The sequence below is a fragment of the Thunnus albacares genome, chromosome 12, assembly GCF_914725855.1.
Source record: "Thunnus albacares chromosome 12, fThuAlb1.1, whole genome shotgun sequence".
Classification (NCBI taxonomy): Eukaryota; Metazoa; Chordata; class Actinopteri; order Scombriformes; family Scombridae; genus Thunnus; species Thunnus albacares.
The window spans coordinates 17,755,388-17,779,746 of record NC_058117.1 but is presented as its reverse complement, the minus strand read 5'-3'; the positions used below and the strand labels follow the sequence as shown (position 1 = coordinate 17,779,746).

The 24,359-nt window shown below is 39.2% G+C and overlaps 1 protein-coding gene across 14 annotated transcripts; it reads right to left on the bottom strand.

Annotated features, from left to right (window-relative positions):
* Positions 1-25: 25 nt before the first annotated feature.
* Positions 26-23,708, bottom strand: dtna (dystrobrevin, alpha). Of its 14 annotated transcripts, XM_044367692.1 has the most exons (25): positions 23,479-23,708; positions 22,507-22,632; positions 18,287-18,354; positions 16,991-17,071; positions 16,686-16,899; positions 16,321-16,406; positions 15,667-15,821; positions 15,436-15,541; positions 14,808-14,974; positions 14,489-14,613; positions 13,694-13,702; positions 13,226-13,309; positions 12,927-13,007; positions 10,189-10,284; positions 8,971-9,052; positions 8,211-8,305; positions 6,707-6,820; positions 6,379-6,475; positions 5,033-5,056; positions 3,714-3,873; positions 3,519-3,608; positions 3,346-3,445; positions 2,715-2,832; positions 2,530-2,568; positions 26-1,326 (listed from the first exon to the last, which is right to left on the bottom strand). In XM_044367692.1, the coding sequence occupies exons 3-24, from the start codon at positions 18,351-18,353 to the stop codon at positions 2,551-2,553; spliced, it is 2,169 nt and encodes a 722-aa protein (XP_044223627.1). In that variant the 5' UTR covers position 18,354; positions 22,507-22,632; positions 23,479-23,708; the 3' UTR covers positions 26-1,326; positions 2,530-2,550. The 14 variants fall into 14 exon arrangements, with proteins under 14 accessions (XP_044223627.1, XP_044223626.1, XP_044223622.1 ...); XM_044367691.1 differs by lacking the exon at positions 22,507-22,632; XM_044367687.1 differs by lacking the exons at positions 22,507-22,632; positions 23,479-23,708 and adding an exon at positions 21,841-22,007.
* Between the last annotated feature and the right edge of the window lie 651 nt (positions 23,709-24,359).

Genomic DNA, 24,359 nt, shown 5'->3' with positions numbered 1-24,359 from the left:
AAGAGAAAGGAGTTCATAGGCAAAATCGTGATATTGTGTCAACACTTTATTATGGATCACCACCATGCAAAAATCACTGCTATGAACTTGCTCAAAAATCAAACTAGATATATTTCACACATGTATTATTTTAGATTGGCTTGACACTTTTCCCCCAAAGTGACTCCGTAAAGTTTCGCACACACTCAGAAAAATACATCAAGAGTGTGTATGTTGGTGGGCAAGTTACACGGAGATTTGTGTGAGAACATTGATTCTAACAAATGAAACAATGGCAAATGATTGGACATTAATTCATAAACCATTGAGAGTAAACAATTTGTTCAATGCCCTTACCAGTGTAAACCTTTGAATTTGAGCAATTTGGAAGTCTCACACATCTTTAATGTGCTAAATTTTATTTTACACAATTTCCACTGTAATTAAACACACTTTCAGACATCAGAATTTAACTACATCTTAGATTTAGTTGACAGTTTATATGTAGACAGTGTACATATTTGCAGACTAAATCCCTCTGCAGACAATATCACTTCCCAGCGTCAGATTAAATGAGTTTAACCTCATTCGTCCAGTGAAGACAACTGGCATTGCTGCTGAACAGGTGTTTTGTTGTTAGCTACATGCTGCTTTGACAGGTTGAAGGAACTCCATGGAGAGGTCATCCAATCAGCTAAGGCAGTGCGCATTATTATTACTAATGTATCAAATAAAACAAACTTATCTGATCAATAGCAGTCGGCCTGCTCCAAAAAAGTCCAAAAACAATACAAAATCCACTCAACAGCAACAGTAAGAAATCTATGGAATAGCGGTAAAATCTGTTCATAGTAACCAGGCCAGTGTTAAACATTTACAAAATATTGCAAATTTGATCATCTATAACTTTAACTCCAACTTAATATCAGGTTTGTATCATAAATCAGATGACAAACAAACATTTAAACCTGGTTTTCTGTATTCAGAAACATGAGAATTTGAAAGAATCGGGTCTGCCGCCCTGTACTAACAGTAAAGTTGTACGTCTGCTTGACAACTCATATAAAAAGGATAAAAATTAAAAAATAATTCCTCAAAATCATGTGGTTTTTATGGCACCTGTGGTATAATAGACAGCTCAGTAATTAATCTCTTTACATCAGCTCACAGTATTACCTTAAATATGTGGTTGGTTAAAAAATATATCTTTACCTAAATGTATTCTATGGTTGGATTTAGCTTTTTTTTTCTCAACTTAAATTCTTCATATCTTCAGTGCTCTGTACCGTCGGCCCAGTGTTGTCTTGTCCAGTGTCTTCTACTATTGTTGCTTTTCATATTGCTCGCCTGTTAAGAACACAGAACACAGATGTTACTAATAACAACAACAACAACAAATTAATCATTGAAGTAATTTTTCAAGCAAAAATGCCACACGTTCTCTGATTCCAGCCTTTAAATTGTAAGGATTTGCTGCTTTTCTTTGTCTTATGTGATAGCAAACTGAATATCTTAAGGTTTTGGACTGTTGGTAAAAAAAAAACAAACAAGCAATTTGATGTCACCTGGGGCAACTGTGATGGGCATTTTTCATAATTTTTAACAGACTAAATGATTAATCGAGAAAAGAATGGGTAGATTAATCGATAATGAAAATAACTGTATGTTGCAGCCATAAAAGAAAGGCATGATGAGTGTGTTTCCATAGTGATTAGCATCCCAGGTGTGATCTGGTTTCTGGGGCATCCCAGTTATGTGTTTGCACATCATATCCTGGTTTGAGAAACTCAGATATGCTACCTGGAGTACTTCGATAAAAACGGCAAAGACGTGTAAAACACTTTATTCAGCTTCACTGTCTGTCATGTGGGCAAGTGCTTCCCCAGCTCAAGATACATTAGCAGTTCATCAGTAAAACATTAAAATATGATAATAAACATTGTACTGATGATCGACATGCTCAAACGGCTTTATGTAAAGAGTTCCCATCCTCCGTTCCTGCTGATCAGATGACGACGGCAAATGGAACAGAATGGAAAATGCTCTGTAAAATGAACTAAACTGGGTTCATCCTCAACTGCTGGGATAACTGAGTCAGTACAGACAACAACAGAAAGTGGTTGAGATGTCAGGAAATCAAGGACACACCTAAATCTCTGCAATATGCTGCAAAATATGGACACTGACGCACCAGAGACAAATTCCACTGATTACAAGTTTCATTCATAAATTACAGACTCTGCCCACTGAGGACGCAAAAGGCAAAAACAGTGGAAATATGCACCAATACAACTTACCGCTAATTACACAAACTCAAAATAAACCCTCACCATCAGAAACCTGGATACTGTTAGAATCATGTTCACATGGATATAAATAGCCAGGTTTCTCATGTTCCATGTAAACATCATGGCGCAAATAAGACTGAAAACCAGGATAATATATATTTTTTTTTATTTTCAACATTTTGGTGACTGGTCAAATTAATACACATTTATTTTAAAGAGTATGCACTGTAAGTGTTCATAAAAATGTGTTTCAGATGCTTACCAGTTACCTGGACAACCACAGTCACTGCTGCAGCGTCACCTGTACCACAGTATGAACACAACCGAAACACACACACAGCAGATTGTTAAAGCAGAATTGACAAGGAGCAGTTTCATGAATCAAAGCACACAATATGCAGTTTTCCTTCTTTAACTTCACTGCAGTCTTGGAAAGCCAGAACTCACCATGCACGCTTTGTCTGGCTCCTGCCTGTGCTTCATTAGCTCCTCCAACTTGAGCTCATCCTCCAGCTGCTGCTCCAGATCGTTCTCATAGCTCTCCTCCTCTGCAGCGCTAGCAGTCCTACGACAGAACAAGAAAACATGACAAAAGATTAAAAGTGTACCTGGAAACTGCAGGTTTTGTGGCTGAGATCAACAACTGTCTTTTGTAAGAAACTCAATGTGATTTTATTTGACTTGTCCCAACTAATGTCCCACTTTAAAGCAACCATTACTTTTGATTCAAATCATGAAAATATGGGAGATGCCTTGTCATATGAAGTATTTGACACTCACAAACAATGCTGTGTGTACAGTATCTGTATGAAACAAAGCAACACTAGTGGGAAAGCTGGCAACAGAGAAAATGAAGCAGCAACATGTGCCAAAGCAGTTTGCTCAAGTTAAGCAGGGACAATGGATGAGCTGGGAAAGTGTAGAAGAAGACACTAATTAGAAGTTAAAATTCATGTATCTATTCTCACATACACTTTTTCAGGTAATATTCACATAGGTGCTCTCCAAAAATATTACAAAAGGCTAGTACAATTATATATTACATACTGTACTAGCTCTTATATATAGTGAATCTGACCTTGGTTTATAAGTGAAGAAGGGATCTGAAGAGGTTGTGGCCAACAGTTCACCACGTCCAAAGTCTGAATCCACAGTGCTCTCAGTCTCACTTCCACCCTCTGTGGAGAAATGCATTTTAAAACAGCTGCTGTATAACAAATTCTACAAGAAAAACAAACTTTTTTTTTATACCTGAATTTAGTTCTTTAACCAGTGATGACATTGTGTTGGTGATGGAGTCAGCAGCAATGAGTAGGTCATTTCTCAAATTTCTCCTTGGGCCTTTAAAACAGGAGAGAGAAATGTTTAGTTTTAAAACGTGATTGCATAGATCTTCCAGTCATATTTTGGAGACCATATCCATGCATCAGTGCACCACTGTGTTACCCTGAGCGAAGGCCTCCTGAACATCCCCTCCCACGCCCATGAGTGAGTCCTGAGGTGTGTGAGTCGGGGTCGTGCCGGCAGAGTCTGAGTGGATCGGTGTAGGGATTGATCGGCTGATGGTGTGACTGGGGGAAGAGCGCGGAGAGCCGGGACCCTGAGTCTGCAACACACACAGGCCATTTTAATGTAAACTGTCAGCATTTAAACCTGTGCTGCAATGGCAAGACTTTAAAGGATAGGTTCCAGTTTTTCAAGTCTGTCTTTAAACAGTAGGCAGGAGCCCACATGAACATTGAAACAGGTTTTTCTTGCTGTAATCATCCTGTTCATACTGGCCATTAGAGGATCCCTTCCAAATGCACTTACAAACTTAATGTGTTTATCTGAAGATAAGATGAGGCTTCAGCCATCTAAATGAGCCAAATAAAATAGATATCTTCCACAGTGAGTCTTTTTTTTTTATACAAAACAATCTCTCTCTGTGTCTCAATGGACAGTGTTTTCCTGCTCAGCTGCAGTGGAAGGATAGTAACATAGAAGGAATTTGGCACTAAAAAGACTGTAACTTTGAAAGATATTGACTTGATTTGACTAATTTGTATGTCTTAAGCCTCACAATAGCTTCAAGGAAACTTTTCAATACATTTTTGCACAGAAGGACTGTTGACTCTGTCCCTTATGACTTACATTGAAAGTGGATTATGATCCATATCTCTTAGTATGAACAGGAGGAATGATTACAGCAAGAAAAACATGTGTCAATGTTCATTTGATCATCTGACTACTGTGTTATGACTTGAAAAATTGTGAGCCTAAATTTTAAGAAGTATAGAGTTTAATCAGAATCATACCAAAGCAAATCTTCTATGATCAATGCAACAAATTCATAGTCAGTGCTCAAAAACACAGCAAAGAAACTACAAACAGTTCAGTTACATAGTTTTAAGGTTTACTGAAAGGCTCATTTGTCCTGAAAGCAAACCACAATACCTTATAAGAACAAAACATGACACACATGCTAGAAATGTACAATATGTGGAGTCATTAAGTTGCATTTTTCAGCATGCTGTTAAAACACTTTTTTCTCTCTATGAGCTATTCCAATTATTCCCACAGACCAAACCACAAGTTGTTGCTGCCCGGTGAACACCATGTACGGTATCTCCAAAAATGCACCGTCCTCACCTTTGAAACATGGCTGTTTTTGTCATTTTGTGCACACAAGGATTTCACCTGACAGCAACAAAGTGTTTATTTCAAACATGCACGCAATAAGTCTGAATCCAGCCTCATTTTTGCTTCACAGTTTTCACACTTACAGCTTGTTTCCGTTCCTCCTCCAGCTGAAAAACAGTATTTTATAGCTCATGAAACAACAACCACATTACACTGAGTATTTCTTTAAAAAATCCCATCGCCTTCAGGACGTGACAAGCATGTGGCTTCCTCATGCAAGTTTAATGGATTACCATTGATCCCTTTAGCCTAATTAGATTGATATCCTCCCCACTTAAGCCAGTATAGTAAGCAGTTTATGTAGGCTTTGAGGAACTCCTGTCTTGTTGGCTGCAGAAGATATTCTCGCACCAAAGGTTATCCTTCTTAGAGGGCGGGAGACATGTTGTCTTGTAAGGTGTGATGGAGCATAATCCTGAGCTCAATATCCTGCTCTTAAATTGTCTGTCTGGACTCTTGTCTGGCAACAGCACATCTTCAAATAATATACAGTTGATAATCAGTCACATATATTTACAGAAATGTCAGAGAGGACACTTTCTTATGATCCAAATGTGAACAGAACAATAGCACTTGTAACAAAGACCAAACACAGTATCGGAGCCTGCTTTGCAAACACCAGAGTGAAGCAGACTTTATATATTTTTAATCATGATCAATTGAGACACACACCTCTCTCTCAGTCTTTAACTTATATGGTCAAAAAATGATTCAACGGGCCTTAAAAGGGCTTCACTGTTAAGGATGTACGCCCTCTAATGGACATATTAGGTAATTGAGTAGAAGGCAACACACACCACTTGCTTTGTCTCTCCTGGGGTGCAGGAAATCAATTCCCCTGAAGATCCAATTGCAAAGAAAAAAAGTCAATTCCTGCACACACTTATCACCTCTGCATTGATTTATTTAAAGTTTAAAGCGTTGATGTTACGGTCCCAAGGACCTTTCTCAAGACATATCAGTCATAAAGTGACATAGTGCTTAAATACAGTACATAATTGCATGATAGTCCACAGCTGTGTTGTGTGTTGTCCATGATCACACACAACACTCATTCAAGATTCCCTCAACTAAAAACATAGAATATCTGTAATCCTGCACAAAATCTTTTTAAAGGCATGTTAGCTAATTGCTCACATGTTTCCCTCATCTGCAAAGTGCAGTGTTAGCTTTACGTTAGCTAGAGTGATCAACCACAGCTGTGAAAAAATGTACTACAAGACAAATTCACCATCTGGCCATATTGCTTACCACCTGCCTCAAATTTAAGAGAAAAAACAAGTTGCAGCACACTACTGGGCCAAGAAGCAAAACTTGAAACCAATTACCTTGTCGTTCCCTATAGGAAACAAAGGATGTATGTTCCTTTGGTGGTCATGAACGCATCTTAACTGTGCAGTCAAAGACATGAAAGGCATGTCTCTCGTACCTTGAGAAGCATCATTAGTTGCTCCAGCTGCACCATCAGTTCCCTGCGACTCTCCTGCAGAGTAGACATTCTTTGTTCAAGCTCATCTTTGCGTTGCCTGACAGAAAAAAACAAGTTGTACAGCGTGATGATACCATAATGTCATGTCGATGGGAAAACAAACAAACAATGAAAAAAAAAGAACATGAGCATCTGGACTCTCAGACATTGTTGTTCCTGTGCCTCGGAAAAAGGCGAGCAATTACAATATGTACGTTCTGTTGCAGCCTAAGCAAAGCTGTCTGTTACAAATTGCACTGTGGTGGATCAAAGACGCAGCAACAGTTACCTGAGAAGTCGTAACTCAGCCAGCAGAGTGGGGTTCTGCTGACCCTTGTCAGGTGGCGGCTGGGAAGCTTCCTCATGCTGAAGGCGCAGTCGCTGGATTTCCTGCAGGATTTCTCTGTGAAAGGCAAAAACAGTGCTCTGTTAAGTGCAAGAGCATATTACATTCTGACATGCTTTGTCCATATGAAGCCTGAGGAATGTTTTGGTCATCTGACTTGAGTCTGCTGACTGTTCCTAGGGTCAACACAAAACATGTAGAAAGTTGCATTTTCCTAAATGATCTTATGCTCTGTCAAATCTTAATTCTTTTGGCCACTTGGGGGCAGCGGAAACAAGCTATGAACACAAGTTCATGTGCCAAACTTGTTTGCAAACAGTTAACACATCCAGTATTTATGGAGCAACATAAGCATTAATTGAAATCGTGTTTCTGGCCACTTGACAAATGTAAGTCCAATATTCACTCTCCTTTTAATTCTGTCTTTGATCTCCACCAATTCTCAAGAGAACTATCTGGATATCTGGCAGATAAATGCTCCACCATGTTTACCCGCTAGTTGCTAACTCTGCTGTTTTTGTGCTGGACAGGTAGTGTAGAGGGGGGTTTTATAGCTGTCTGCTGCGGCTGAAAATAATGTTATGAGCGGTGCCAGCAAACCAAAACAGTGAAGTTGGGACCCAGAAAACCAAAACCGGAGCTGAAAGATGCTACAGGCCTTTTTCACAGCAGATATTTTGAATTGTCATAATAGGAAAAGCACAGGCGTTACTAATAACATGAACGAAGGCTCTATTCTATTGTGTCCCGGTCTTAGAAAGCCATGACAGTGTGACAGTGAGCCAGCACGCACAATACCAGGACCCTGAAACTGAAGCAGCTAAATGGAATTCAGCCATCATTAACTTAATTACAACTGTATTTTTCCTAAAGTGACACATGAAAATGTCTTCTGTGAAAAAGGGCCAAAAAGCAGGGTAAAGAGGAGGAGAACTACAGCATCAGGTGATAATTCTCCATGGGTTCGTCACTACAGGTGACCCTTTTCATATACAAGTAGTTCCAGAATCCATTATTTCATATAAAAATGCTGATTATAGCTGCCTTAAGACTTACTTGTTCAGTGTTGCTATAACTGAACTTTTGTGTGCACTTTGGTTTCACTATTTACTAGTTTTTAATTTAATTTTAACGTTTACGTGTTATTTACTTCTTTTATGCAATTTGTAAAGCACTTTGTATTCCCTCACTGTGCCTTTTCATATATTATATTCAGTATATACAGTTAGTCACATCTCTGAAAATGTTAATATTAAGAACATAATATAGTAACTTGGTGACTAATGATAGTTTATATAAAAAACAGTTTTCTGTAATGACTATGCTTCGAGGTTAGTGTCTATTTTGTCAAACCAGGTAGCACCTTTTTCCTAAAGGTGTATTTCTTGTTGTGGAACTGAAAGAAGAAGGGAAGAAACAAACAGAAAAGAAGGCAGTCATCCCTAACCTGTTTTTGCTCTCAAGCTCAGCAATGAGCTGCCTCTGCTGTTTGTTGGCATCCAGAGAGCACGGGAGGTCTGTGGGGACCCTCTGCTGCTGAGCCTGTTGGTGAAACCAAGCAAGAGACATCATGTGAACTGGCTTTACCTTGGGGTGATGTCATCCGCTACCTTATCTCATATCTCACAGGAGGAACAAAACAGTAAGGTCACCAGCCATCAATCAAGACCTGAACAGAGCATAAACTGGCATACGGGTCTGGTCAGAAATGATCACCACCTGTAAATCCCCACTTCATTTTTGCAATAAAGTAGAAGAAGAAGAAGTACTTTACTGATCCCCGTGGGGAAATAGATCCTCTGCATTTGACCCATCTTATATACACACACACACACACACACACTAGGAGCACTGGGCAGCCACAGTGCAGCACCCAGGGACCATTTCCAGTTCTTTTTGCTAGTGCCTTGACTTTGGCAGGAGTATTAACCCCAACATACATGTCTTCGATGGTGGGAGGAACCAAAACATGGAGAGAACATAAAAACTCCACACAGAAAGGACCTGGGACGGACTGGGTTCAAGCCCAGGACCTTCTTGCTGTGAGGCACCAGTGCTACCCAAAGGGACTAAAAAGGACTGACACCCCTAAAGGTGGAGTAGCAACATACATTTCACCCTCTTCTCATCAAGGACAGATTTTTGGCCCTGAACACTGATGAAAGATGCCAAGATATTGTGTGCAATAAATGTCTTATATATCTCACCGCAGCATCAGCAGCCAGTCTAGCAGCATAGCGGGCGATGAGACTGTGCTCTTCATCTTGATGGTTACTGCTCTCCAGCAAACTGATCAAGAGGAAAATAGAGATGGAAGTCACGACATGACACGGTTAATACACAGCTACTCAGATACAAACTATTTAGAAGAATTGCAAAAATCCATCAAAGTTTTTAAGTTGGAGTCAGATTAGGAAGAAAAAGGCAGAAAAGGCTTAAGTTTTACACAGACAGCAGAGGCCCTTGTTACCAAGCTATTTATGTAAAACCACAAAAGCAGAAATGAAGCTGGGTTAAGTGGAAGAGGGTGACTGATACAGTCTGATCACAGATACAGTACAAAATATGGTTATGTGTTTGCACGCACGCATACAGTAGATGCACTCAGACAGGAAGATATGTGGCAGGGAGCCTGCAGAGCTGCTATTATAATACGTAGCCAACATGATAGATGGCATTCAACCACCATTAAAACACACACATACAAGCATATTAGTCCATACACACACAGAAAATACAGGCAACACTCTTTTTATGTTGCATCTAAATAAGAAAATAAACATAAAGACACAGTTATGCTTCAACAGGGAGAGAATATGCCATATTCCAACTGATTACACATCAATTTTGTTTCTAAAATGCACAGTGACAAAAGAGAAGTTACAGAACCAAACACACCAAACTGCTTTTAGAGATTACTTTATAAGGAGGCAGTCAAACTCGGTAAGAAACCAAACTCACATCTGTGTTGTGTGTTTAAAGTATTTGCTGCCAATTAACCAACTGATCAGCCCTAAGCATTCGGAGTTATACAATCCTAATGCGACAAATATAAGGACTACTTGGCCTTTTTTCAGTGACAAACAATGACAACAGGATGTGTATTGCAAGAGTGAGACAAGTGTCAACCATGTTAGTGTTGCATTAGAGGCAACATAAGTGATCATGTGTATACTCACAAGGTCTTACAAGGACTCAAATGTGAAAAATACAATCAAATCTTTACTGTACTCTTGGTAGAGATACTCCTTTTGGATACAGTTTAGAGAGAAACACATCTGCAGCAGTCTATAAAACTGTCTGAAAGCATGCGGTGTTATTAGGATTATAACAGGGTTAGGTTTGGGGAAGGATTGCGAGGTGGCAGTTCAGCAGAGCACATAGTTTCCACTGGTGTTGGCAAACACAGCAGCACACCAACTGACCATGTTTTGGGGTTGTTTTGGAGTAGATTCACATAGAGGCCAATCAGAACATGTTCGTCAGCAAGTCTATCAGCAACATCGAGGTTGTAGTTTAACCTGGAACAGTGCAGGGTTTCAAAACAAAAAAAAAAACAAACAAAAAAACATGACATTACACACAGGTAACAACAGAGGGACAGTGGATGAGAGGGACAGGAAGCAGAGAGGCAGAGAAAGAAAAGGGGAGAATAAAACAAAAGAGGTTTGAGGAGAATGGCTGAAAAGCAGCCATTCATGGGTGACTAGAGAGAAACAAGGCCATATTATGTTTGGGAGAGTCACCACTGATGAAGGCTAGGAGCATGATTAAAGACATGACCAGCAAAAAAAGACTCTATATGCACTGTTTATGTTCTACAAGTATCAATCACTCAGTGCTCTATTATTAAAACTATTGAAAGTCATTATTTTTAAGTCAAGCAATCTACCCCCACGATAGCCTATGTCAAGCATGCACACTACTGTATTTATAAATGCTTTCCACCTGCATCTCAAACTCCTAAAGCAACCATGCCTCCTCCCATTATGGAGGGTCAGTTAGATGACCATAAAACATCACAAAAAAACAACAAAAACGCAATCAATCAATCCAGAAAAAAAGAGTATTATCTTCTTTTCTAATTTAGGTTAAACTGCTTTTAATATTATCTAATCTTAGCTCTAAAGTATTTCAAGTTGTAGCCAATTAACCTGAAGCAAGCTAACAAACCAATAAGCTAAATTAGCAAAGTAGCTATTTCCATTTGATACTATGCACATTCAACTATCAGACAGTAGGTCTTTTTCACAGAATACTTTTTTAGGGGTGTATGAAAAGCATAAGTGTAAATAATAAAATTAATGAAACTCCATTTAGCTGCTGTGGTTTCAGGGTTCTGGTATTGTGTATGCTAGCTCACTGTGACACTGTCATGGCTAACTGGGAATAGAAAAAGCTATCGTTAATGTTTTAGTAACACCTGTGATTTTCCTACTATGAGAAGTCAAAATGTCTAATGTGAATAAGGTTTATATACTGCATACTGACCTCATGTTGGCTGCTATATGCGTTAACAACTAAGCTAAAGGTGTCTAGCAGAGCTGAAACGACGTCAACTGATGTAAACACAACCTGGGGTGCTAACAGGAAAAAGGATGAATTCTCAGTCAAAAACACCATGAAAATAACTCTACCAAGTTTACATATAGTTTACTTGTCAATTTGTGAACCAGGTGTATGTTAGCTGAGGCTTTTTTGGGGGGATCAACAATCTGTGGACACAACGTCAACATATTCTGGTTTCTGGCCACCTGACCAATGTAAATCCAATATTCACTCTCTTTTTTGCTCTGTTTTAGTCTCCACCCCCTTCTGAGGGATATTTCTGGCTCTGTAGCTGCTACTATGTTCACTAACTAGTTTCTAACTTTGTCTGCGGTAATGTGTAGTGGGTTTATCTGGGCTTTTTTGCTGAGTTGCCTGCGTGAGAACTAGTAAATTTGCGGGCTGTAAAACCAAAACAATGAGTTGAAAGAAGCTACAACTACCAAACTGCAGAGTCTCTGTGGCTTCATCACAAGAGACTCTTTTCACATTGCATATAGTCATTTAATACATTGTCAATATAAAGATTTTGATTAGTACAGCTGTAACAGAAAGCCTGCACAACAAACTGGGAGCCTGTCGTTTGAAAAATGTGTGTTTACCAGATATGGAGGTTATTGAGTTGCATTATGGGAACAATAGGATCCAACGTTTTTGGAGCTTGATCCATAATAGAGCCCAAAAGTCAGTATATCCTGCTTTTGCTGCTTTGATTTTGACCATTCTCCTTTTAATCTGTCTCTCCTTCAATTTTATGGAAATGCAATACTAAATCCCTAGAGTGCCCCTTTAACCGTATATTCTATGCTGCGGAAAATTGAAACTTCAGTCATAAGTTTAGGAATGTAGCCAGATATTCTCAGCAAGATTTTAAGACCTCCAATATGGCCTCCAGAGGGCACATCACCTGAAAGCCCTGTATTGTGCGGTCTATCACCTTGTGCAAACAGCAACCACAATGTCCAGATGCTCTGACACGCACATAAAAAATAACTTATAAATGCCACTCACTCATCACATCATCTATATGTTTTTCTATAAGCCTAAGTTATGAAAGGGAGTAGTGTTCCCTAAAGAAACACTCTTCTCGATCAAATGCAGGTGCAGAGAAGCTAAAAGGGCTCTTGCTGGAAAAATCTGAATAAGCAAGTCTTATATGATCCAAAATATAACATAAATAGCAACTGAAAAGAAAAGTGAATCCCATTTTTTGTAAACAGGTATATCTATTCACATACTGTGCATCATAAACAATGAGAATATATACTGTTTAACTGCTATAACTTCAACACTGAGGAGATTTAGGGTCATATTTCAAAGAGGCTTATATGAGAAACTGGTAGTTAGTATTTCCCATTTCCATGTGAATGAACAGATTATAATAGACACTCTAAACTAATGGCCAATGATTTTTATGATGCATGCTTCATCTAGTATCTATGAAATAGCCCCTCAAGTATAACAATGTAAACCCCTATATATGAAAACTGTTTTGCTAATAGTTTCCTTGGGAATTTTTGCACTCTTTTTAATGCCCTATGATTATTATCTATATTAGTTCACACATGCATTTGAGCCGCAGAAGCATTCTCATATGCACACCTGTGTCACTTACCCTCTGCCTTTCAACAGATGTGGAGCAGCCCCCGTCAAGGGCTTTCTGTGCTCAACATCATCATTCTTGCTGTAAGGAAAGCTAATTACATTCAGCAGAGGAAATAACAAAGAAGAAAAAGCACTCTGATACACAAATGTTCACACACGCACACACACACATACACACACTAGAAAATAAAGGTGAGAAAATGAAGACAGTCAAGAGTCTGCAGGGCATGGGGTCTTTAGGGAGCAGGACAAACTGAAAAGGCCTGTTGTAAAATCCAGGACATCCATTGTTACGGCTGTTGTACTCACTTTTTGGTGGAGTAAGGGTTCCCTGATGTAGGCATGGAGTGGGAGAGTGAGTATTCATTGGTGATATTCACTGGTCTTGGTGGCCTGGAGAGGAGAGAAATATTATTTTTACTGCCAAATTGAGACAGCTATTTTTCATGTTGGATGGTTCTTTTTTTCATGATTTATTCTTTGCAAATTATAGATTTGTTTATGATCTCTGAATTACCATTTTGATAAATACATCTCAATGTGGCAATAAAGTAGGAAATGATTAGTAATGTACATTGTAGTCAACAATGAAAACATGCAATGTATGGACGAATGAGTCATATCATGAGTGTTTGGACAGAAACTAACAACAGCTACTGTCAGTACACTAGAAGGGAGGGGACTTAATTACATATAATTAGCACAATAAGGATTTAAACCTGACAAAATGTACATGGACACATTTTGTGATGTGTTAAATAATCAAAGCACACTCACCACGTGTCTCTATTTTGAGGAAAATAAAGAACAAAGAGGGGAATGAAAATAATTTATTACAATCAGCAAAGCAATGCAGAAACTACACTAAATGTATACTTTCAAGTCATTATGACCAAAAAGAAAACATTTTTTTCAATAAACTTGCCAAAAACATTCACCCGTAAAGGAGACTAACAAGAACGCGATAGGTAAATCGCAAAATGTCCCACTCAGTACGTTTTTCTATTCTTTAATACGTAAATTTAAGTGATCCTTACAAAAACAATGTATTTATGTTAAATATGAATATCAGCTGAGGCGTTTAGGGCCAACGAGTCTGGCCGGAGACATTTGTTGCATGTCGTTTCATTTCACGTCTCTTTCTACTCTCATTTCTCATCTGTTGCTGAAACAACAACATTTCTAACAACAATAATGGAATAAACAGCCAGTGTTACGTTTTTTTTGTCCCACTACCCAATTTAGCCTTTAACAGACACCACCAGCGTGCTATGAAGTCTTTGCTTGTGCAGGCAAGTAAAGGAAAAGGTAACAACATTGTTTGGCGATTACAATCATTCCCAAGGCTGTAATTAAGCCTCATTGATTAGTTGACCCAGGAGATTGACTGGAATCACTTCAGACTTCCAGGCAGCTACAAGATAATTATCAACTGTGGGATAAAATCAAACATTTCCAAATCGGAGGCTTTGAAAATAATACACCTCTCTTGTGTGCAGGACTGCAGAACTGGATTATTCAGATTCAGCGTTATAACAAAAAAAAAAAAAGAAAGAAAGAAAGAAAACTTACACAATATGAGCTAGGTTCAGAGGTTTCTCTGGCATTTCGGGAAACATGGGGTGAAGAGGCTCTCTGCTGGATGCACAGCTCAGGGACTTACTGAGTGCATGGGATAATTTCTTAGCAGGGGATTTCTGGGAGAAACACAAAAGCAAGGTGCCAATTCTGAGGACATGAGGGCACTAATTTCTTTTCAAAACACAGAGCATCATTAAGCTGTTTTAAATGCAACGCTGCCACCTGCACCAGACATGCAGCATCCTTACACTGGTCCAGTGCAGACACACCTCCCTCAGCCCGCCCCTCTCCTCCCCTCTCCCTCCCTTACCCATGACGTATACTCCTTCATTTGGTGCTGGTTGCTATGGGAACCACTGGCATGCCCCCTCCAGAAGCAGTCCTGACAGAGCTGGTAATTATGACATTGCTGGCAGCGGTAGCGGAAGCCCATCATACTCTCAGTATGGCAGTAGGAGCACTCGACCGGGTGAAAGACTGCAGGGAGGAGAGGAGGGGTCAGACACACAAACACACACAGATGCACAAACACATACACATAAACAGATGTGACGGTAAACCCGGATATTTTGCACATTGCTGCAAGTAGAGGATTAATTTCTGTTAATTCAAGGACAGATGTGCTGGGACATTGAGTCTGTTTTAATAACAACATTGCTTTTATTTTAACCAAATACACACAAATATGTTTGAGCATGTGCCAGTGTTTCTTTTGCTCACATGGAGGTGGCTTGTGAAGATGAGTGCATCACAAATACACACACACTCATACACAGGGTGTAAGGTCCCTATGGGTCATCTTCACTGGAGGTGTGCATGTATATGTCTGCTTGACTGATTGTGTGTGTGGTGACTCAAGATTATGATGCAAAGCTGAACTTTACATCCTCCAAGCCTGCTAGCTTCCCTGTTTATAAATATTCTGTTCGGTGTCTTACCATTCTCCACGTTAGCGAGCCGATGCATGAGCGGTAACCACACCAGACACTGAGGGGGTGGGTCTGACATCAACGTATCAAGGAATGTGTTGAGGGAGACCTTTTTCTGTTGACATTCGGTACAGGATGAGATCCAACAGGGAAAAAATCACCCACAATGTCAATACTAAAACAATCACACATGCACTTTAGCAGCATAAATATGATAGTCTGTGGTTAATGAGCCCTCACCTGCTGTGTAAAGCAGGTTCTTGCAGCTTGTTCAGTGTAACCAAAAGAAGGTCCCTCAAAAACCGCCATAGGTAATTTGAGAACCTCCCTCAGAAACTGGTCAAACTGTGAGTACACCATTATCCCAGAGGAATCTGATATCTGTGAAAAAATATCTGGGAAACAACACGGGGAAACATTAGACAAATGAATCAAACTAATTCTCAGTTGCCACCACAGTCGGCTAATTACAACATTACACAACACAATTATCCCACTTATTTGTGAAAACAAATCAAAGTAAAGCAGTTATTCAAATCAGTTGTTACAATACACCAGTAACATAGCTCTCCCTTTTTTCCTTCACGAGCCATTGCTACTGCTCCCACAGATTTTCGTAGCTTATGTAATAAACCATATCCTTCCATAATGAATAATGACTTCTCCCAGCCATGGAGAGCCAGGCCAGAAGTGCTGCTGCTTCTAGGAACAATAGGCTAAGCAGATACAAAACACAGGCAATATAAGTTTGTATTCTAAAGCAGTGCATTACTCAGACTACAAACTACGTGAACTTTACAAATAAAATTAGCTGATTTATTATAGGCAAAATGGATGATTTGCATTTCATTTTTCACAATTAAAAGTCAAATAAAGATTTGTTGTGTTGCTTACATCTTAATTTATCCAGAATCTTCCCTCCACAGATGGTTGCCAGAGCCGTCTTCACAACAAAGACAGATATCTTGCCATGGCCCTCCCTACAAAAAGCAAATACATTTTACAATATGGTCATAGATTCTTTTAAGCGAAGCTGTCAAGCCCTGTGTGTAGTGTTGTTACTAGAATCCTATGGACTCAACTGTTTTTCTAAAAGGCAAAGTTGAATTATAGTGATCGTCTTAAAAAATGTATAACTTGGCTTTTACCTTTCAACAGTCTGCATTTTCACTCTACATTGGCAGAGTCACGTTTCACACCACACCTCATACGTGATAGTACGCCACCAGCCGCCAACTGTCATGTGATGGGTTACTCACGGGTCATAGGCTGCCAGCAGGAAGTTGAGCAGCAAGCTGATGGACTGTTCCACGTGGATCTGGTGGGTGGTGGGCATGCGCTTGTTCAGCTGGTAAAAAATAGTGGACAGTACCACTTCTAGACGAGCCACTGTGAGCTCAGCGTTGAGGTCCATGGTGTTGAGGCCGCACTCTCGGAAAGCCTCAATGACATTCCAAATGTCAACCAAATGCACTGGAAAGTAAACACGATATAAAACGGCACATTAAGAGTATATAAGCATGAGTATAGTCGTGTATTTAAAAAGACACTGCATCATACTCACAGTTACATTTCTTCTGCACAAATCTGAGTTTGCAGGCTGTTCTGTATGTCGATAATCGTATGGAATCCAAATCATGAGCCCCTGAGGAAGAATTAATCATCATTAAATTACATCAGAATTGGCAACACTAGTGGACAGACTATAGATAGATAGAAAGGGGAATGACAACAACAAAGGTGACATGGCATGTACTCCAGTGTTCAATATTGAAAAAATAAATCACACATTGAGAAATAAATAATCAGGTTAATTAATACGGCTAAAATATATAACAATGTAATTGTGAAATAATTAAGTAAAATGTCTTTTTTTTAATTAACATTTTTAATTGTTATTCTGGGTTTTTTTCACATTGCAAATTTGCCCAGTGACCATTTTATTTTAATAATGCCACTTTTCATCACAAAGCTTTTTCTGTCAATCCAGACAAATCAAAATGTTATGATTGGCTATCTGCTCAATTCAAGTTCATAGTACATAATAACTCTATAAAGTATGTGCCATACTAATAATCTTAGTATACTGTTTCTGCAGTTAGTATGGAAAAAATCTACATACAACACTTAACGGTTGTATACAAACAGGAAATTAAATAAATATGTGCTCCAATGACTGTCAATCAAGCTGCTACTTTGGAATATAAGTGCCAGTATCAGTGTTAACTTCATAAATAGACAGTGTTTCTCCAAATATCTTTTAGTCATTTCTTTTCCATCAACAGAACACTAAAACACTGAGTGAACACACTATATACTCAAAACCTGCTTAGAATATGTATGTCCAGTAGTATTGATTTGGGAAACAACTAAGCTTGGCATCATGAAATAAATATATATAAGAATAAATAAAAACATACTTCAGAAAAGGGACATTTTGAAATTGAATGTACTGGAATAAAATAAAAATGAGCTGCAATGAACTAAAAAAACACTAATAAAGAGCTGTGTTTTAAGAATGTATTGGACAATTTTACATTTTTATTTCATAGTTAATTGTGTGTATTTTTCCATATGATTAGTTATTTCATGATGTCATGTCTTAACATTTAATATCGAACACTTTGTGTGTGCATAGGAGTGTGCCTTCACTCTGTAAACAGTGAGAGAGCATGAGGTCATACTGCAGGCCTTTCCGTCAGTGTGTAAAATCAATCAGTGGGTGACACTAGTGGAGACACTTGATCTTCATGATATTTGCTTTACATGAAAAGTTACAGAGGAGACTTTGCCATTTTTATGGTCAGTGAGTAAAACAGTCTGGCGTAGATCACGCTGAGATGTGGCCCTGAGCACTTACTCATCTCGACAAACAGTTGCCTTCTATCTGCCATGTTGTCACCGCTCCACCCGCAGTCTTCAATCATTCTGATCGGGAGGAGAGACAGTCATGTCAGAGCCAGTGCACCTCTGATTTTAGCAGTAACAAAAGCATTGTTAGATTACTGAATATGCTCTTTGTTATATTTTAACTAAACCACTATAACAAAAAGTACTTCCAGAAGCATCAGAAACCATTTGAGAAAAATATTGTGTATACCACAGCTATTAAAACACCACTTAGTAAACAAAAGTATAACATTATGTTCATTCGACATTCATACTTACTTTCTCTCATTACTCTTTAAATTAAACATTATTACTATTTCCACACACAAACTCTCCCAAATGAATCCTTAAAACCAGCTAATCAAATATGGACAATTAAATAAAGTCATAGTAGCAAGTAATTATCAAGGCTGGACCATTCAGGCAAAGTGGGGCAACTGCCCAGGGGCCCAAGACCTTCAAGGGGCCCAAAGGCTCTAAGTTTACTGTGTAGCTACTGAATGTTCACTAAAAGCCCTAAATCTGAGTTTCTAGGTCTGAAAGCTTTCCATTCTTGCATGGCACATAGTTTACAGTATGAGGCTGATTCACTACTCAAAATTCTTAACGTTTTTTTTAACAGTGGGTGCTTGGTTTCAGACTTAGACAAAAGCAGGCTTCGCATTTCAAGCCAGCAAACGTCAATTTTGCCGGCTGAAATGACCATTTTTCTTGGCAGATTTTATCAGCTGTGACTATCTAACCAATTAAGCTACCATTAGCTCCATGAGTTGGTTGAAAAAGCTGTCTTAAGCAGACCTTTTAAGACTCAAGAAGCTTGTAAAAGTGGTGTTAAATATGCATTTGATGGCTACATACATTATGTTGTGCTAAAAGACTAGTTGTCCCAGGCAAACAGTCGGCTTCCTCATCAGTTGCTGATCCTTGTAAACTAAGAAAGAGCATTGTTCTTGTATTGCATGGTAAAGCAAGTTATTTCTGGATTGTAAGTATGATAAGGAAAAATGTTAGTAGACTGTTATTTTGTTCTAACCCTGTTTGGCTGTGTAGTGTACATACTTGTTTGTACTTTCACTTTTAACTTAACAAGAGAAAACAGGATATTAGGATGAGGTCTAGCCAACAAAAATATAATGCTATCTCTAACGTTTACATGATGTTGCTGGAATGTAAACCTCCCCAAAAAGGAGCAGAACAGAGCTACTGCTAACGTTACTCTAAACTCTGACAGCATCCAGGACGTGGATGTGCTAGTCATGATGAATATGACCTGTGACCCCACAAACTAGTTGGCTAATGTTCCTTGATATGCGCCTTGAAAGTAAGCTTGGTTACTGCTAAAGCTCATTTACTGCAACTCGGTCTGCTGACTCTCATTCAAGAAAAAACCTGAAAACTCAGCTCAACTTTCTGTGAACACCTCAACACTTGAGCCCCTTTGACCTTTTAGCACTTTGTTGATTTTGTTGCACTATTTTTGTGTTGTTTATGGTATTTCTCATGCACTTAATCTACTTCCAGTTGTTTCTTACTTTAATCATTTTTTAAACAACAACAAAAAAAAACTGTCTAACGTTCTTTCTCATTGCACTTGTACCTGGTCTTTCTGAGTCACTGCCTTCTAATGCTTGATTGTCTTGTCTTGCTTGTAAGTCTCAGCGTCTCCCAAATGACAAAATGTAAATGTACATGCTACTGTATGTAGTAAGCTTGTTAGCCAGACATGCTAACAATTGCAGCTTACATTAGAGCAGATAAACACACTGTTTAAAGCATTCCTAACACTCTTGCTCTTGTTTTTGGTTTTGAAAAGGGGAAAAAACACAACACCCTCCAAACTCTTTAAATAGCCCCATTCACAAAACTCTGACATGAGTAGAAATCCCAAGCTTGACAGGCCCGCTGTTACAGTGTGGTTGCTAAGCTATGATTGGACAATAGCTGTTCCCGGTGGAGTTTAGGAAAACATCATAAATTACACAGCATTTGTTTGATAATAGTGTATGCATCTCTACAGCCCAATATGGACTGAAATGATAGGGCAACACCTGCATTATCACCTTATTATTTATATAGTGCTTGCATGGTGCATATTCCTAAATAAATCTGTACTTAAATGACCCAAAACTAGTTAATAATTACTAACTAATACATACACAATGCACAGAGTGGCAGAAACAGGGAGGACACCAGGGGCCCACAGATCATTTTTGCCCCAGGGCCCAATAGCAGGTTAATCTGGCCCTGGTAGTTACATACCAACCTCACTTTTTCTGGGGGTTTTTTGGAGGTACATTTGCAAATTGAATGTAACCCCCCGCAGTGCTTATCAGAAATGTGAGAGTGGGGGCAAAGAAAAACTTAAGTCAGACAAGTACAAGACTTTCAAAGGGGCAGAGCAGCAGAGAGAATGCTCACACCATGCCTCACTGCACACTGTCCGAGGCAATCTAATACACCTAGTCATGTGGTTTGTTGCCATGGCAGCAAAGAGCCCAGCCGCTCCGTTCGTAAAAACATAGTGCTAGTCCCCCCCCCCCCGACATAGACACACACACATACACACTACACCTCTCACTGCAGACAAACAAAGTTTGTAGAGAAAAGTTTTTTCACTAGTAAATATCTTTTATGAGATAAGGCTCGGTGGGGATGATAGTTGCACAGTGGCGCTTCTTGGGCGAATGGCTCGAAAACACTTTTTCTGCAAGACAATCATTCAGGCATGGTTTTTCAAATTACTTTGACAGTAATTGGTAGACCCAAATATTACGCTGCAGAGACCCGTGGTGCAGAAATTAGAATTCACCTAGTAGTAAAAAGCACACAACAATCTACTTTTTTCACCTAAGTCAGTTATGGAGCTTGAGGAATCTTGGAAATCCTGTTTAAGGGGGAAAAGATTAGGCTAATAAATTAACCTGGAATTACAGAATCAAATTACCTCACAGCTTAGAGGTAAGCACAACAGAAGAAATGGAAATAACTAATTATTATTAGCATCTTAGGGGGAACAGCATATCCACATAGGAATGAAAAAATAATCTGAAACTGAGGGTTCATCTTATTTGTGAGGTATTAATATGCAGCCATAAAGCCTCATTGCATGATAATCCAATAACACTATTAATGAATTTGTGTTTGGTTAGTGCTAAAGCAATGATGAATGCACTAACAACAGTAAACAGCAGTTGTAGATGTATACAGAGCAATGTCAGGCCACAGCCGGCGGCCAGTAGCCCAATGTCATCTTGAAAGTAATGGATATGCAAGCTCATTCATCACTTTTAGAGTGAGTGAATGTAAAAAGTATACAAACATACACCCTGTTGTAGATTAACATTGATATCCTTTCCATATCACAAGCAAACACATCCTGACTTGCCAGCTATGTGACCTTCTGTGCTCTGTTCTCAGTCTCGGAAATAACTAAGATTGATACAATCTATTGCGAGAGCAGATATTAAACCAACACACCCAATACAAATCATACAACAGCGAAGGGGAACAAGATGATCAACATACCTTTCATAATGTACCATGGTTGTAGTCCTTTCCCTTGCCTGCCAAATGCCAAAACCTCCTTCTAGAAACAACTACACACAACTCCTTTCTAACAGGGAAACATTACAACAAAAGCAGCCCAAATGGACGGGGCTGACCGACGATATCTGAAATTAGAAACTGTCAGCTAGGATACAGCCGGCGCTGCCTCTATCTTTAACTACAAATGAGAAGGCTCCACATTCTTGTACAGCTTTACTGGCTCTAGTTGCAGACCCCAAACCTCATTCCTGGCATCTGCCCAGCAAACATTTCTCTTTTTCTCTATGGCACTGTCACACTGGCAGCATTAGAAGCATTAGAAAATAACTGCCCTTAAAAGAGCAAATCATCATATACCATTAACATTGCAGAGGGACTGGTGGGGCTAAGCCAAAGCAAGAGTCTCACAGTAATGACTCACTCTGTCTTTTAATGTTGCACAGACTTCTTTTGGCCAAATATTCAACTGCATTTCATGCGAGGGACAAAAAAAAAAAAAAAGCCTTATTAGTCAGTTATTTACATTATGAGTCTATTTCTGTAGCAGCTCAATAAAACATAGAGAACAGTGTTGTTATTTTATGTCCTCCTTGATGTACTTGGAACCAGACTGTCATGCAACATTTTCCAAACACAAGCACTTACTTGAGTTACAGTCCAATTTGTGTTTGGCCGGCTCGGTACAGTACATCGCAGCTGTTCCCACTGATTGGCCAGAGTTATTTTTACATCACGAGACTATAAACTACACGGGGCATCCAAATCCCATCCCTGGACAGGAATAAAAAAAAAAGCTGCACCACTGACTTGCGGTTAATCAGTTCAAAGCAAGAGATGTTGTGTTTTAGTGTTGTGGTAAATGCTGTGGAGGTAGTGAAACAGTTTTCTCTTCCTGTCTGGTACCAGCCAGTGATGTCTGCCGGAGGGCCCTCTGCTCGCTGTCGCCTGCTGATGATCACCATGGTTTCAGCTGCAAAAAGGCCAAAACTTTGGGACCCTCATGTTTAAATGAGAGTGCAGTGACAAATTTACGAGTGCTAGTGCTGTGATTTAGTTTGTGACACTGTTGTTGAGTTATTTAGTTCCGAATCCTGCAAAAGTAACTTACTATAAACAGCAGAAACACCAGAATAAGTGGAAATACAAGAATGTTTGCCTGTGTAGATGTGTGATGTGAGAGCTAATAGGGAATAATATTTGCATTTCAATCACAAGCTTGAAAAAAGTGAATGCACTGGGCATAGACAGAGTCATGTTGCATACTGGTCATAAAGAAAACAACATGAAATTGCACCTAAGCCATAATGGACATAAGGTAAAAGGGCAATGAGAAAGGCAACAGGCACCTTATGGTACAAGCTCAGCTCAGGCATCACCTGTCACGCAAAGAGACACCTGTGTGGACGAGAGACAAAGGTCTCACTGTTCCACAGATAACTGCCTGCATGCACGAACCCTTTCCTTATGTTTTTATCCTCGCAAATCCGCGGTTTATTATCGTTTAAACTTGATCGGGAAACTCGTTTCACCCAGAGTGACAAAGTAGGTTAAGGTCGCTCCTCTGCTGCTCGCCAGCCTCCAGCAAGCCGCAGCAGCGCGCACTTGCACAAGACTTACCAGAATTTATTTCGAGGCATGTCATGCAACATCACTGTTTTGTTTTTTTTCCATCCAGGAATCCGACTAGCCGGTCGTGTCCCGCGTTGCGATCAGGGTTTCTTTGGTGTAGGCTGCCGCATCACTGCACGAAGCGGCCGTTTCTTGACGCCGCTCTCCTGCAAAGCTTGTGTGTTGTGGAAATTTTCGGGTAGCGCACTGGCTGAGCGGAGCACAGGCAGCGTTTGCCTCCAGTATGTGGCCTTCGCGATGACGTAATGCGGAATCTCTTCGCTTGCGTCAGTGTGATCCGGCTGCAAAATGTTAAAGTTTGATACAAAAATAAGGGGGAAAAAATAGAGAGAAGAAGCTGATTTGATCATGTATTCTCAAAGATGTATGCTTATGCAAAGATGCGGTCCTTGTTGTATAGTTTAAGCATTTTTTCCCCCTCTGAGGCTCTTGGTAGATGACGTCATGTAGATAAAACAGTGCACTTTTAGCAATATTTTTATAGATGAAAAAAAAAACCTCGCCAAATTGATTAGAAGAATACATCTTACTTCAAGATCTTTTTTGAACTAGATATTTAAATTATATATATATATATATTATTACATGTTATTACAACAATATCTTTCTCCATATCCGTTTTTCATGGTCAAACTTTGATAAAGGAAGTGAATAAATTATATTGCATTATGTATTATGTTTATACATTATAACATTATATAATAATGTTTTTTGTTTTAGAGGGACTCAGATTTCACTGATATGTAAAACTAATGTAAATGTTATAAAACACACTTGCTCATTTCTTGTAATTTTACTCCTGTGTTTGAACCATTTAGATATTTGTATTGCAAAACACTAAATAAATGCCTTGATAATGCCGTTACATA